The sequence below is a fragment of the Stegodyphus dumicola genome, chromosome 12 (genome assembly GCF_044657685.1).
Source record: "Stegodyphus dumicola isolate Sdum_Otavi_A_Nest chromosome 12, ASM4465768v1".
Taxonomy (NCBI): domain Eukaryota; kingdom Metazoa; phylum Arthropoda; class Arachnida; order Araneae; family Eresidae; genus Stegodyphus; species Stegodyphus dumicola.
This window is the reverse complement of record NC_140779.1, coordinates 46,638,694-46,654,673: the sequence shown is the minus strand read 5'-3', so window position 1 is coordinate 46,654,673 and position 15,980 is coordinate 46,638,694. Positions and strand designations below refer to the sequence as shown.

The 15,980-nt window shown below is 35.7% G+C and overlaps 1 protein-coding gene across 1 annotated transcript in view; it reads left to right on the top strand.

Moving 5' to 3' along the window:
- LOC118196179 (endoplasmic reticulum aminopeptidase 1-like) overlaps positions 1-15,980 on the top strand; it is a 75,688-nt gene that overhangs the window by 55,332 nt on the left and 4,376 nt on the right. The window contains exons 16-17 of the mRNA XM_035367593.2: positions 4,174-4,314; positions 7,130-7,211. Coding sequence (XP_035223484.1) covers positions 4,174-4,314; positions 7,130-7,211 — 223 coding nt within the window. The remainder of the gene's footprint in view (positions 1-4,173; positions 4,315-7,129; positions 7,212-15,980) is intronic.

The window sequence follows — 15,980 nt, the reverse complement described above, 5'->3', positions numbered from 1 at the left end:
AAACTAATTTATGCAAATCACTCAATTTCAAAGAATTTATAACATCTTCAAATTCATCAATCCATTTATCAGCATTTTCATATGCATTACCAGAAAAAGGATTAACAATACTTTCAATATCCGAAAAACTAAGATGAGGTTTAAAATGATTTTGAATTGGAAGCTGCATACTGTTATTTACTTGAGACTCACTAAAACCAGGATTGTTTCTTTGATTATCATCAAGCACTACTTCAGAAATTTTATTAATAGTTTCATCTTCAATATCACTATTTTCTTCATGCAAAATATTTTCAAATAATACAGATAAATCACATAGAAAAGAGACAATTCGGGTTATGACTTCTGATTTTAACCCTTCTGAATTTATACATAGTACGTTACACACTTTAATTAACTTATTCAAAGTAAAACTATTCTGCACTGTATCTATTTTCTTATTAAATTCTTCAGAATCTGGTTTAAATATAAAGCAAAAAAATTCACGTAATCTTTTCCGGTTATTTCGATCTCCATCAGTATTAAAAATAAGCTTATGCAAACTTTTCATTTCAGAACTTTTACTGTTCTTTAAAGCTGCTTCCAATTCTGGAATTTCTACTAACTTCATATTGGAAAGATAGTTTTGTACTCACCCGACAGATGATCGTCTTCAATGGGGGTAATCCACACACTTAAATAGTAATCCAATAAATCGAATAACTCGTAACAACAGTTCACTCAGTTCACAGTTCAAGACACAGTTCATAACACTAGTTGCACACTTTCGAGTTCGAAGCCGCACGGGTGGTCGAAAAATTTGTAGGTATTTCTTTCAAAATAGAGAGCACGACTATTACATTTTGAATGCTTTTAGTTTACTAATAAGAAATAGATAAAAGTAATAAATATAAATTAAGTAAAGATTAATGTTGCAGGATTCATGTAATGATGAAAATTTCAGTCCTTTCACACAAAAATCTATGGCTAGCTTTAAATAGTATGATCATCTAAAGGCAGTTAACACACAAGAAGACCGTCTGTCTTCTTTAACTCTTGAAAGCATGCGAGCCGTCTGCTCACATCTCCACTCTCTAATCTCGACCACGTCTGGACGCTATCTGACGCTGTCTGGAATGCTTCGCACTGCGCTGTGCTGGAATGACGTCATTGCTGGTAATTCGCTAAGTCAGCATTGGTCGTTGATCTCCACATGTATTTGCATCTATTATGGTAAAAGTCGTCTTCTGCTTGAGTTTATAACCATTATTAACTTCACTCTCTTCTAAATTTGCATCTGCGGCTTCTTGTCTCGGGATATCATTAATGGATGTCTTCATCATTTATTTTGTTATAATGATTTCCAGTAGATTTTCATGTATTTTATTGTAAGCTTTGTACTTTACTCGTAACTCCTTTAGTTCTTAAATATCATAAGTTACAGCTCTATCACCTGCTTTTGCTACGTTCTAGAATAGCATCTTCATCCTAGCCATCAATTCTTCATAGGAACCGGAGCTCTACTAATTCGCTATAGGTTTTAATATCTTCTATTTTGAAACCATCGTTGTCGAAATTTACGTCAATGTCGTGTCGCAGATTTCGATAAGCAAGGACTGCTCAAGAGAGTAATACTAGTGAAACATCTGTTCTCTGGAAATGTACAATAACAAGATTAAAACATCAGCAAAAGCTCTAAAACACATCCTTCGTGTATGCTAAAAATCTTAAGCATTGACTTAATTGTTATACGATTTATTTAGAATTGAAAAAAAATTAACTTTTTCTATTACTAGCTACCGCTGTATCCCACGATCATTACGGCACAAGAATAATAGGGAAATAATTGATTGAACAGTTTGCAGTTTCTCAAGATCCCAAATGCTAATAGTTGCCCTGGCTGACGAGGCATAACCCAAATTGCATGTTCGCCTAATAAAAAGGCGAACAAGTTTCTTTTCTGGTTAAAAGTTTCTTTTGATCAGAAATATACAGAGTAATAAACAACTGTGATCTGTAAGCGTTATGTACAAATTCTCCAGTTGCAGCACTAATTTTCGATACATGTGGTGAAGTCCTGCAAAATCGGGATAATAATTAACCCTTGGGATAAGCTTGCGCGGACTGACCCCTGCAATAAACCTGATATTTGGAGTATCATTTCTTTGAGAAACTATGAAATCTCTATTTGAAGTGAACGACCAGATCGGGAGAGCAATACCTCGTTCCATATCAAGACGATTTACGTTTATAAATGAGGCCTTCATGCCAATCACGACCGAAAGCCTCCGCCATGTTTATCACGAGGAAAGCAATATTCTATTTGATATCTATGCCCCCCCACAGATTCGGCAAGTCGAAAATGTTGCTTCCTGATCGATAGATTTCAATGAAATCAATGTCACAGATCCGTTTGAGCGGCAGAAGACTATCATTAAGCTGTAATATGCGGGTGTTAATTCTTTCAAATACTTTTTCTAACTCTGCAAGAATACTGATGGATCTGTAATATTTAGGTTTAGTTGTTATCTTACTTGGCTTAGCGATAAGTATAATTTTTGCATATTTCTGACTTTTGAGAAAGTAAGGAAACGACAAGCAAACATTTATACGACTTGCAAATTACATTATGGAAAAGGTTTTTGGTTGCACTATTCGAGATTTCATCAAAAACAAGGGCTTTCCTAATTTTCTGTATCTTAATAATATTAATCGCTACGTGTGAGGAAACTAGGTTTGGAAGATTGCGAACTGTAGAAGAGTTCATCTACTCGTTTACTGAAGTACATACTATCGTAACAAGGTACATATTATCCCTGACTGAAAAATTAACCCTTATCATATGATTTTTATATAAAACTAATGACGCACATATACTTATATAATGCTTCAGTCAATAATAAACATTAAAATTTGGGAACTGAAATCTTTACCAATCAATAGGAATAAAGTAACGCCATATCCCTTATTATTCTTAGCCTGCTTTCAAATGGAAATAAATGCATTCTTTTCTCACATGCTGCTCTGTTAACAAATCGTTGCCTGTCTTTCTTACATCAATTACATTGTTATAATATTACATTGTTATAACAATTTAGGTATTTTTGAAAACAGGGAAGATGAAAAATGAGCAACGCCTTCGCCGGGGCTCTAACCACGGCCCTCTCGAATACGCGCCGAGCGTGCTGATCACTATAATATGAAACGTCTTCGCCGGGACTCGAACCACTGGCCTCTCGAATACACGCCGAGTGTGCTGACCACTACACTACGAAGACATGCTTGGGAGAAATACCTTATAATATAAAAGTGCACCATTATAACTGGCCATGAACAAGTGTGCAAATTGCTGAAATTAAGCTATACATTTTATGTTCAAGAATGCTTTTCAAAAATAAAAGTTACTCGAGTTTTTTCGAAATTCACTGCAGAAATTGCTTTTCACTCAAAATTGAATCGACTAAAATGCTTCATGGGAATAAGTTCTTTGAATATCATCATTGGTTCATAATCTCTTCTATTCACGGAAATATTTGGCCTGACTTGAATTGCTGGTTTGGCTTTGCCTTAATACTCGAGTAAAGACGAAACACCTTCGTATTTATTTATTAATTATTGTTCATTGAACGGGAGTTGGTTTGTTCCCCTTGAAAAGTCAACTAATTTCCGATCAATGACAGTGATTACATGCATTTAATTTAATTCTTGCCTTTAATTTATTCCTTTTACAATTGAAATGTTGTTCTTCATGATGATTTAATTCCAGTCCCCGTTAAAACATTATTAACATTTTACTTTCAAGTTACTCCAAAACATCTTTCAAAATGTAACTTATTCACTCTTTTAAGATAATTCTACTTTTATTAAACTTAGGAGATAATATAAGCAATTAATCAATATTATTTAGAAAATAAATTATATATATAGAGAGAGAGAGAGAGAAGTAGAAGCAGAAAGAGATATATTATATCATAACCATTCTAATTTACTAATGAAATTATAATTTGATGCTTTATTTAATATTATGAAACAATTATTCCAATGCATTGTTATTAACTTCGGATTCATTAAATGCATTAATGTTGAAAAATGTTAGATAATGGATAACGAATTTTAGAAGCAATATATTTATTGATCTTCTATTTTTCTCTTTCTTCAACAATTTTAAAATCATTTTTACTTTTTCTTTTCTAGGTATTTGAATTATTCATTGGACAAAACTAAAATAAAGCCTCAAGATATATTCGTGGTTATTCAAATTGCTGCTCGTAATCTTATTGGTCGATCTTTAACATGGAACTTTGTGCGCACAAATTGGCCCGTATTTTTAAAAACGTAAGCAATGCTTCTTTAGAACTATCTTATATGTATCTTATTACATGCTTATTCTAACGTGACATCTTGTTAGGACTGATAACGTTACTGCAGTTGTTTTATTCAAAAGTTCAAAAGCTCTGGTATATGTAGGATAATTTTCTTCCTATGTTTAATATCAGATTTTTAAGTATATTTTAATGAAGCTAGAGCGGTTTATACTCTTTTCTTAAAGTTATATTTTAATGCAACTTTATATTTCCATATACCCGCCACAGATTTGCTTATATTAGGTATTAATGACCACGACAACTTCCGTAAATGATCATACTCAAGATTACTACTATATTTTGCTGAAGTTGCGTTGTTTCTTTTGATGCATCTCCTCTTTAGTTCAAGCCCAGAAAGAACGTGCAGCCAGAAAGATATTGGTCTGTGTATGTGAAACTTTGAAATACTCAGATCTACCAAAGAAATCGTCTGTCAAAGAACTGGTTTTCAAAATGAAAGGGCAAACTTTCTTTTGAAATTCAATTAATAATATCCATAATTATAATCTATAATCCATATCTTTTTTTTTTTTTTTTTTTTTGATTAGCAAGTTGTGACGCATGCCTTTTCACTGTCCTGCCAGCTCACTTTTAGCAGTTCTTTTCTGCAGAGATAGTTAAGAAAAAATAGCATGGCTAAATTGAAGAAAACAGTCTTCTTTTTTTCCTTTTAAATGTTCGATGAAACCTTTTTACAGTTAGTAGTAGCAAATAAATCAGTAGTATGTGAAGATCTAAGAGCCTTATACGACTGCGGATCTTTCAAAGTATATAAAATCATAATTTTAAGTAATGAGGTGCATAACTCTAATTTCAACAAAATTTGTTAATATAAGAATGACATCATAACGTTTAAAAATAAGGGTGATTTATCAGAAAACCATATTTTTTAAATCTATTATCAAATTCTGCAAAAATGATTTTTTAACTTTTAGATTAACAGATTTTTATATTTTCTTCTATTCAGTATTTCAATTTAATTACCATTTAATTCATCATTTTAATATATATAATAATGTTCAAAAATGATTTGTTAACTATCAAAATTAAAAAACGAGTAGAATTTTGTTTTAATTTTGAAGCTGAAGAATCTTCTTCTTCTATTCAGTATTTCAATTTAATTACCATTTAATTCATCATTTTAATATATATTATAATGTTCAAAAATGATTTGTTAACTATCAAAATTAAAAAACGAGTAGAATTTTGTTTTAATTTTGAAGCTGAAGAATCGATAATAACATAAAAATTTTGATAATACAACTTATAATTTCATGCAAATTTTAACGTGTATCGTTAATTTTATCTTACATAGTTCGCATTTCATTCAATGTGAACTTAAATATTAGATAATGTTTAAAATATTAAAAATATTAAAAGCATTAACTTTCGAGAATTTTCCTTTTCTTGAGCAAGAAACCAAAATTTCAGTTGAGGAATTGGGTAATATATCAAATACATTAATTCTTTACTGCATTTACTATTTCCTCTATTTCAAGAAACCGCATTTCATTGAGATACTGCATTTTAACTTAATATTAAGAATCTCATATCAAAGGCTTTAAGAGGTAAATTGAAATTTTATTACAAAAAAGAATTGCCATATATTTCCGTGTGTCTAGAAATCTCAGCAAATATCTTACTATTGAAGATGTTGGGTCAAATGATTTTAAAATAATTTACAAATAATTTGATCACAGAAAGAATACTAGAGATAAAATAATTGGGGAAAACATATTAGTTTATTTTATTCAATTCAAGTAATACATCACTCAAATTTCTCAATACTGCTATTTGATTTAGAATTGTTTAACAATTATCAGAAGTCTCTCTCTGCTAAAGGCGAATCCACGCGAATGACATTATCCTTTGTTTTATTGTTAATATCGTTATGAACCCTCTTTTGGATATTATCATCACCAGTTCCATTGATTCTATTGTTCTGCAAAAGTGATATCTTTTGGTTTAAAGCTAGCAGAATAGGCAATCAGTTTTGATACAGGTATTTTTCACTATCTAGTAGAAATGAAATAAATGAAATTTATTCACAAATACGAGAGAGCTGTCGAAAGAAGACAAACTTGTAATTGTCTGAGAATTGTTACCGCAACTGAGAATCCAAGTAAAATTCACCATAATGTTGTCAAACTACCAAATGAAGTTCATGCCTGAAAGTTGGAAGAAGTGAAAAAGAGAAATTGTGCCATAGAGTGACGCTTCATTCTGCATTCCGGCTCAAGTGTCAAATAACTATGTCGAATTAAGTGCCGCTTCAGTCTGCAGTGTTCTCGTTCTTAATTTTCAAATGGAAATTGAAAGCGAATTTTTATTCATCTTCAGCTCGTCTGAAAGGTCTAGCTAGAATCAGACGGCCAATTATTCTAACTTTTGGTATTATATATTGCTAGATTTGAAGAGCGAGTTGAAATTCGGTTTTATACAGATATTCAATTTTGGCTAGGTTTTTTATGGCTAATTTATGTAATACTAAATTTATTTTATGTTTTGTAATGTAATCTTTTTATGAAGCATTTTCTTAAAAATATTGTTTGTTGTAAATAGTTGTACATTTTTATTTTGTTATTTGAATGAAGAATTAATCACTTTAAGCACGGTTTAAGACTTACTGTTTCAATATCTATATTCAAATATTTACATTTTATTGTAGTGTTCTATTATTTAATTACTGTTTATTATCACTAAATGTACATTCTAAATTACTTCATAACTGGAAATATATTTCAATATTATTATTTATTATAATTATTATTATTTTCTAATTTCAGTTACGGTGAAGGATTTTTTGCAATGGGCATCATTATAACTGAAGTTACGTGCCATTTCAGCACTCAGTCGGATTATGATGAGGTAATACTTTTCAGTTCAGTTTACAAGTATTTCGTAGTTGTCCGTTTTGTTGTCTTATCTATGCATTTCGTGCAAGAATGGTTGCCAGAGCCTCAAAAAGGTTAGGGCTTCTACTTCCACCCAAATTTTGAGAGAATGCGACCCGGGGGGGAAGGGGGGTCAGAGGGTCTTCCATTCCTCTCTCCTGCCACCAAACTACATTAGAGGACTTTCGGCTCTCCATATAGTTAGAGAGCTCCAATGCCGCAAAGACACTATACATTTACAAACACCCTTCTCCGGGATTCGAACTCGGGCCCTTCGGTATCGCAATGGGCTCATCTAACCTCTACACCGTCTGGCCGGCATCCCTTTTAGTAACAAAGTCATAATAATTAGCTCAGATTCTCAGCTCAACTACAAACACCTCTTAACAGATGTTAGAGCTCGATGGGATTCATTTAAATTTGTAATTTTATCTACATTAACGGTAAACCAAAATTGGATAAAACTCTACGAATATTAATGTGCAATTTGAGCCACTGAATCAGTAATTGAAACAATTTCATATGGGAAGTAATAAATTTTAATAACTGCATTTTTTGTGTATAGAGTACAGAAGTGTTTTAATTTCATCTGACCTTAAAATTTTTTCATTTACACTATCCTTTTCACTAAATTTCGGTATGAATATTTTTACATTACTCTGTGCTTGCAAAATCAGTGTGCCTTAGAGACATTCATATGACATATTTTTAGAGTCACTATCTTTCATGATTTACTTACATCTTACTTATACCTGTACAGTTGATATATGTTTCATGTACGAAGAAGGTCACCAAAATATATACCTGTGCCCCGTATCATATTCCCCGACCTCAAACAAAAAAGATTCGGAGTATAAAATACTGTTGCGTGCGTACGGGTTCGTTATGAATTGAATGCACAAGTCCGATGAAAAATGAGCAAAAATTTATTATTATCACAACAAAAATGCTTAAATTTTCTCAAATTATCCTGCAGTATTACAATATCTCACAGTAGATATCTTTTAACTACTCAAATGTCCAATAGAACTAATTCAAAACAGCTAAAGAAAGCTAATCCGCGAATTCGCTACAATCAACAAGAGCAGGTTTTTTAAACAAACTCTTAGAACAACAACAAACTAACTAACTCTCGAATTGAGAGGTTTTCCTCCTATTTATAAGACTTTTAAATCGCGTGCGAGTATTTTCTAGTACTTTCTCGAAATCAAAAAGAGATATTTATTAAACGTTTAATGCATGCGCTCTTGTATTTTCAATTTTCCGGCTTAGCTTTCTTGTAATATTCGTCACTGCGCGGGAAATAAAACCATTTAATTTATAATTGAACTAACATTAGCCTTTTTAAATACCAAATTCGTAACACTGCCCCCTTCCCAAGGACTGCACGTCCCTGGCAGTACAATCCCTGGACAGGAAGCCAAACTTACAACTGAGGCATAAATGCAACTGGGGCATAAACATTACATTACAATATCAAACAACATAAATAATAAATGCAATAACTAACTTAAACAAATCAAATGCTATCAAATACTAAATACAAAACAAATACTAAATACAAATAAACTCAAATACACATTTAAAAACAAAAAGGACCATGGTCTTATACTATTTACAATTATTTACATTACGTACTATGACCATAGTAATGAGCTAATCTGTCGTAATGAACGACTTTAGGTTTAGAGTTCGAAGACTTACGAATCCGAACCACGACGTCATTCAGCCTGTTTAGGACTGTGTACGGGCCATCCCAAGGTGACTGTAATTTCGGACAAAGTCCTTTCCATCGAGTCGGATTCCACAACCTCACCTTGTCTCCTTCGTGGAATTGATGTTCGTGGATTGATTGTAGCTCTTGTGTCATATCGGGTCTTCATCTTCTCCGTCGCCAAGTTAACTCGCTCTGGTGCAAAGTTGTGCATCCCTTCAAACCGGTCCTGGAGATCTTGAATATATTCCTCAGACGATGAAGGAGCATCCGGAGGGCGGCCAAACAATAGATCACAAGGCAGACGAAGGTCACGACGGAAGAGCATCTGCTATGGAGAATAGCCGGTAGTCTCGTGGACAGCACTGCGGTAAGCCAGTAAAAAGAGTGGTAATTTCTTGTCCCAGTCCTGTTGGTTTCTGGAAACCACTAATGAGAGGTTATTAAGGATGGTTCGATTGAACCTCTCTACCATGCCGTCCGACTGGGGATGCAATGGCGTCGTTTGAGTTTTGTCAATGCCAAGTAGTTTGCATAGTTCTTTGATTACTGCCGAGGCAAAATTCCTTCCCTGATCGGAATGTAACTGAAGAGGCATTCCGAACTTGCAAATCCAGTGCTGTATCATTACCTCAGCTACTGTGACAGCCTCTTGATCAAGAATAGGATAAGCTTCAGGCCACTTGGTGAAGTAATCGATGACAGCGAGTATGTATTTGTAGCCATCAGCAGTTCGTGGCAGAAGTCCCAGGATGTCAAAGGTGATACGTTCAAAAGGCGCCTCTATGTTGTAACGTTGCAGCTTGCCTCGGCTGCGTCTCCTCGTCAATTCTAGGAAGAGGGTAACTGTCTTTCTTCGTAACCTCATTCAACCGGCGATAGTCAACGCAAAATCTTGTTGAGCCGTCTTTCTTTCTGACTAGGATGATGGGAGATGCCCATGGACTTACTGAAGGCTCGATGACATCGCCTTCTTCCATATCTTTTAACAGTGTTCGCACCTCTTCCTGTTTAGCAAACTGTAGACGTCGTGGATGTTGCTTGATCGGGGGATGATCGCCGGTATCTATTCTATGTTGTGTCAAACTAGTTCGACCCACGTCAGAAGACGAACGGGGGAAAACAACTTGAAGATCTTTAATGACGCGATCGGCAGCATTCCTCTCTTTATCGCTTAATTGCGCATTCTCTGAGGACACGGATTCTTGGATGTTAGTCTTTCTTTCAACGGTGGTTACTGGAGTACATGCTGCAACCACTTCACCTTTCTTAATAATTCTTCCCTTCTCAGTTACATTGGCGACTCTCACCGGGATAACCGTTCTGGATAGGTCGACGAGTGTTGAGGCTACTAGTACTCCTTTTGGGCTATTACAGTTATTGGGATATGCTATGATGCCGTAGCGGAAATTTCTGTTTTCGGCTATGGATCCAGGAAGTAAAATTTCTGTTCTTGCCGGTATTGTGATATTGTCTTGTGCTATGATTTTATGTACAGATTTAACTTCCTCATCATTAACTCCAAATAACGCTATGTCCTCAGATGTAGAATGCAATTCGTTATTTTTAAATTCCAAGGAAAAATTGTATTTCCTTAGAAAGTCCAATCCGAGTATGCAAGAATCAGTGATCTCTGCTACATATGAGGTGTGATGGTAAGCGGCACTTCCAAACGTGATGTTAACATTTATTTTTCCATCGATGTCGATCTTCTCACCGGACACAGTCTGTAGGGTAACGCAGGGCGGCGTCCAGATAAGTTTGCTTCCCAATTGTTGAGCCAAATCTTTTCGGATGATGGTAACGTTGGCTCCTGTATCTATCGTCATATTGCAGGGAACCCCATTAATATGTCCTATTATGAAAAGTCCATTACTGCCGCTTCTCACTGCAGAAATCTGAAGCGCTTTAAACCGGGGCTTTTCATTATCTGGCAACCTCCGCCCTGCGAGATGGCCACTAATTAGTTTCCCTGCTGTTTGTTAGGAGCGGTCTTAGCATCCGTGCCCTGGGGTGTTCTGAAGTTTCGTCGTATGTGTCCTTCAGCACCACAGTTCCAGCACTTTACGGTCGGTTTCTTGTCACCAATATTCCGTCTCAAGGCGTTCAGTTGTCTAGTTAAATCGTCTAGACAAGCACTGACTTGATCCCCTGGCTCCTGGACTTGAGCAGCTCTGACTGGATGGCGGTCTCGACGAGTGGCTTGCTGGGCTGCCTCAAATTTCATGGCGTACACTAAAGCGCTTTTCAAATCTTTAACATCCGCCGTTCGCAGTGCTTTCTGTATTTCAGGGTCCCGGATGCCATCGATGAAATATTGCAGGGACAGGATTAACCTTGTTTCTGTCGGGCACTCCGAAAAGGCGTGATGTGACAGCCTTTCAACATCCGTGGCGGGCTCCTGAAGTGTTTCGGTGAGCTTCTGTTGACGGGATTTTGATTGGAACCTGCAGTAGTCTTTTAAACATTTCTCGCCGAAGCGCAGCTCCAAAGCGCCGGATAGAGCTTCGAAATCTAGCCTTTGGTTTTCGGAAAGCGTCTGCTCTCAGAAAAGCGGCGAGATGACAGGCCTTAGCTTGAGAATCCCATCCATTCGCATCCGCAACGATAGAAAACTGGGTCTTATATACTTGCCAGGATGTCTTCCCATCATATGTGGATAGCTTCAGAGATGGACGAGCAGGCATCGGTAAGAATTTAAAATCATCACTCTTGCTCCCTACCGTCGCTGCGAATTTTTGTAAAGTTTCCATTTCTTTGGCAACTGCAGAAACTCTCTCATCAATTTGTTGTTCGATTTGGTGTTGGATGTCACAAACTCTTCCTTCAATTCGTTCTTCCACAGCAGAAATTCTCCCTTCTATTTGTTTTTTGACGGAGGAGACTCTTTCTTCAATTTCTCCAACCTTACTTTCGACCGAGTCTATTCTACCTTCTATAGCCTCGAATTTGTTTTCTATTAAGCAGGTAATTTCTCTTTTCATTTCCTCTTGACCTGCTTTCATCTCGTCTCTAACAGATTTCATCTCGTCTTTAACGGATTTCATCTCCTCTTTGACGAATTCCTGTCCCGCTTCAATCTTTTCCTGTACGGATTTTTGACCAGCATCCATTTTCTCTTTAATTTCTTCTTTAAAAGATGTTTGGCCAGCTTCCATCTTTTCTTGGAACGCAAAAGCAGTAATGAGCTGTCTCAATTGTTCTTCCATACCTCTTGTTATTGGCATTCAAATCCCACTTCTGACACCAAAAATTGTTGCGTGCGTACGGGTTCGTTATGAAATGAATGCACAAGTCCGATTAAAAATGAACAAAAATTTATTATTATCACAACAAAAATGCTTAAATTTTCTCAAATTATCATGCAGTATTACAATATCCCACAGTACATATCTTTTAACTATTCAAATGTCCAATAGAACGTAATTCAAAACAGCTAAAGAAAGCTAATCCACTACAATCAACAAAAGCAGTTTTTTTAAGCAAACTCTTAGAACAACAACAAACTAACTAACGATTTGAAATCGAAATCGAGTGAATGGTTAGGCGGCATTTAGTAGCCTCTGCTACTTTAACCGTCTCTGTTGGAGATATGCCCTAAGGCGTTGGGAAGAATTAAAAATTAAAGTGATTTACACCGCACCGACAAAGGTGAAGCAGGAACATGTGCTAATGCACGTGAGTTGGTCAAGTAGACTTTGGAGAATGAGAGTTCAAGCATCTGGCCGCCGTACAAGCTGTGATGTATCTTCAGTAGTTGAAGAAAGATGATACGTCGAGGCCAGTCACGTGGGTGGTCACCCACCCAAGTACTGACCCCGAGCTCTGCTGCTGTAAACAGGGGAACCTGTGTGTTGAAAAAGTAAAAAGAAATCGTAAACATAGTGAAATTCCCTCAAATGCTTCTAAGCTGGTGATTACTCTTCACTTTCAGCAAATCTCATCAGTGTCATGGCTGCTTTGAACCCGGCAGTAAACTTCTCAGCCGTGGTTTTTGCAGCGCGGATCTTCTCAACGTGCTCAACCATACTGTTCAGAATTTTTTTGATTTTAGGATCTTGGATCCAGTTTATGATATCCTTGTACTATGTGGGTGGGTTTTCCAATTTTTTGTTTACTCTATCACTGTAGAGAGGTTTAATCTGGGTTTTACTGCTGTCTTCCTCTGTTTCGATGAATTTCGGAAAATCTGCCGGCGTAGGGATCTTAGCTGTTGGCTTCGTCTGCTGCTTCTTTGCTTCATATCGCTTCTTGTACACGGGGCAACCCCTGTATGAACTTACATGCGGTAGTGAGCAGAAGATGCACTTAGGTTTTTCTTCTGGCTTTAGAGGGCATTCTTTACATCTATGGTGCTGTCCACACTTGCAGCATCACTCAGGATTTGAGCAAAGATGTTGCGAATGTCCATATTCTTGACATCTATAGCATTGAATTACGCGTTTTTTCGGGGCAAACTTTTCGATCTTCACATTAACACTTAACATAGTGTTGAGTCCATGAATTGCACGTCCTTCCTTCGTTTTCTTCAGCTCCAACAGGAAAATCGGAAGTTTCTCGATAGCGTCTCCTCTTCGTCTGGAAAACTGCTTGACTTTACTTATCGGGAATTTCCTTCTCTCCAGATCTGCCTGGATTATTCCTTCCTTCATCGTCGATGGGAGACCCTTAAGAACAACCTTAATAGGTTTTTCGCTGAGTAACTGGAAAGTATGAAATGGTATATTTCTTTTCTGCAAAACCAGAGTTGCTTTTCTGTAATCGTCTACTGACTTTAAATTAACATATAGTAGTTTCATTTTCATATCGGCTTCGAATTCTTCACTGCAGGTATTGATAAGGATTTCATGAATTTTAGGCCAATCCACTTCGTTTTGCTGGAAAACTATTGGGGGTGGAGTTTCCTCTTTTTCGGCTCCTCCTTCTTCTTCCATACCTTCTACTTCACTTAGCTGCTCATATCGATTTTCCGTCGTAACTTCCATAGGAGCTTCGTTTTCTGATACTTTCGCGGTTTTCTTAGGAGAAATCCATTCTTGTTCTCTGCTGTCTGTTCCTCTTTCAGTTATCTGCCCTGGATAAAATTTTTTCGTGAATGTCTCTACATCCATCTCACTCTTAGTTCTTTTATGAAAGTAATTGCAAATTACGTCAAATACAAATTTCGCAATCTGGTCCCGGATTTCTTCTTCAGAACATGACTTGAATTTTGGGATGTCCTCATCATTTCCCATTGATAAATCTTCTGTTGTCTGTTCATCAGTAGCTTCTCCATTCGGTGTTTGAATGTCTCTTTTTTCCTTACCAGGTTTAACATCTTTCTTCTTACTTGGTTGTTCGCTTTCCGTATCTGACATAGTTTTCGCCTTTTTCGCTTTACTTTTCTTTTCTTTGGCCATAAGGATGAAATCCTCTTTCTTCAATGGATAGGTCTTGTTGGTTTTGGACGAACGCTCGCTTCGATAGTCCTCTTCATCAGAACTATCGAGTGGTGTCCTATAAAAGGACATTTTTCTTCTTCGGTTTCGCAAATCAATGACTTATTTATGGACACACAAATTTATTACAATAGCGTACGTTTAGAACTCTAACTGAATTGCGATGCGCTATCGACAAGAATGCACAAAATTTATGAACGATTTGAGAGTTTTCCTCCTATTTATAAGATTTTTAAATCGCGTGCGAGTACTTTCTAATACTTTCTCGAAATCAAAAAGAGATATTTATTAAAAGTTTAATACACGCGCTCTTGTATTTTCAATTTTCCGGCTTAGCTTTCTTTTAATATTCGCCACGCGCTGCACTGCGCGGGAAATAAAACCATTTAATTTATAATTGAACTAACATTAGCTTTTTAAATACCAAATTCGTAACAATACTTTATCGAAACTTAAACTGCCTGATTTTCATTACTTACATAATGCATATAACCCTTGCAATTACAGCATGTTTGTTAATTGTTTTATAATGTCATAAATTTGATACTCTAAAAAATTCAGCCTTTCGCCGCAAGGAAAATTACACTATGGGCCATTAAAATTGCTACGTTATAAATGAAGAGTATAACAGAATTGAAATTTGTATGAAAGAGAAAGCTTGCTTGAATATACCAATGATTAGAATTCCACGGCTTGTGCGCCCACAGGCAAGAGTAGTAATACCTTCAAAATTGTATAGAAAAGGCAGAGAAACCCTGATTTCTCATTCGAAAATCTCGTTTATTCATTTTTACTTCCTCGTACGAAGTAAAGGAAGTATTGTAATCGCGAAAATTTTCCAGTATCATATTTCAAATAAAATATCCATTTTGACAGCTATCGAATGCAATTTAACGATGTTTTTGCGTGACATCTGTACGTAAGGAGAGAATGAAGGACACTTTTTCCCTAAACGAATTATAAAGCTGATTTAAAATGGATTCAAAACAGATTTTTTTCGTGGGATCTGTATGTACGTGCGTTATGTACGTATTATCTCGCATGATCAAAAGCGAGTAGCCTCAGAACGTTGAAATTTTGTAGATAGGACTGTTATAACCTGTAGTTGTGCACCTCCCATTTTGATTGTAATCGGACGAACCAAAAGTATATATATCCACTCTGTTAATCGGCTCAGTGAGTTCAGTTTTTTTTTTATTTTTTTTAAATTATTATTCTTGTATGTTGTAAATTGATTTAAAAATGAGTGAATTATGTTGATCTTATTTTCCTGTTAAAGTTTTTAAGCCTTTAGTTAACCTGTGTGCAATAATTTTAGAATAATCAACAACTTAAAAGTTGTTGAACTGCGGCTAAGCCTAGTTTTTTATTACCATAGCAGCCATATTTGTTTGCATTTGAAACTTAGCAGAATAGTGAATTAAGTCTTCCTGCACCTTCAGTGTCTTTTTGCCCATGTTGACCAAAAAGAAACTTTTATTTTCACCGAAAAATCTGCCTTCTTGCCTGCTGTCCGAATTGCTTGTTTTTGCGCAGAAATTGTAATTTTAATTGTAAAAATTGTTTCTTTAATTGTTTTAACTGTATTTAG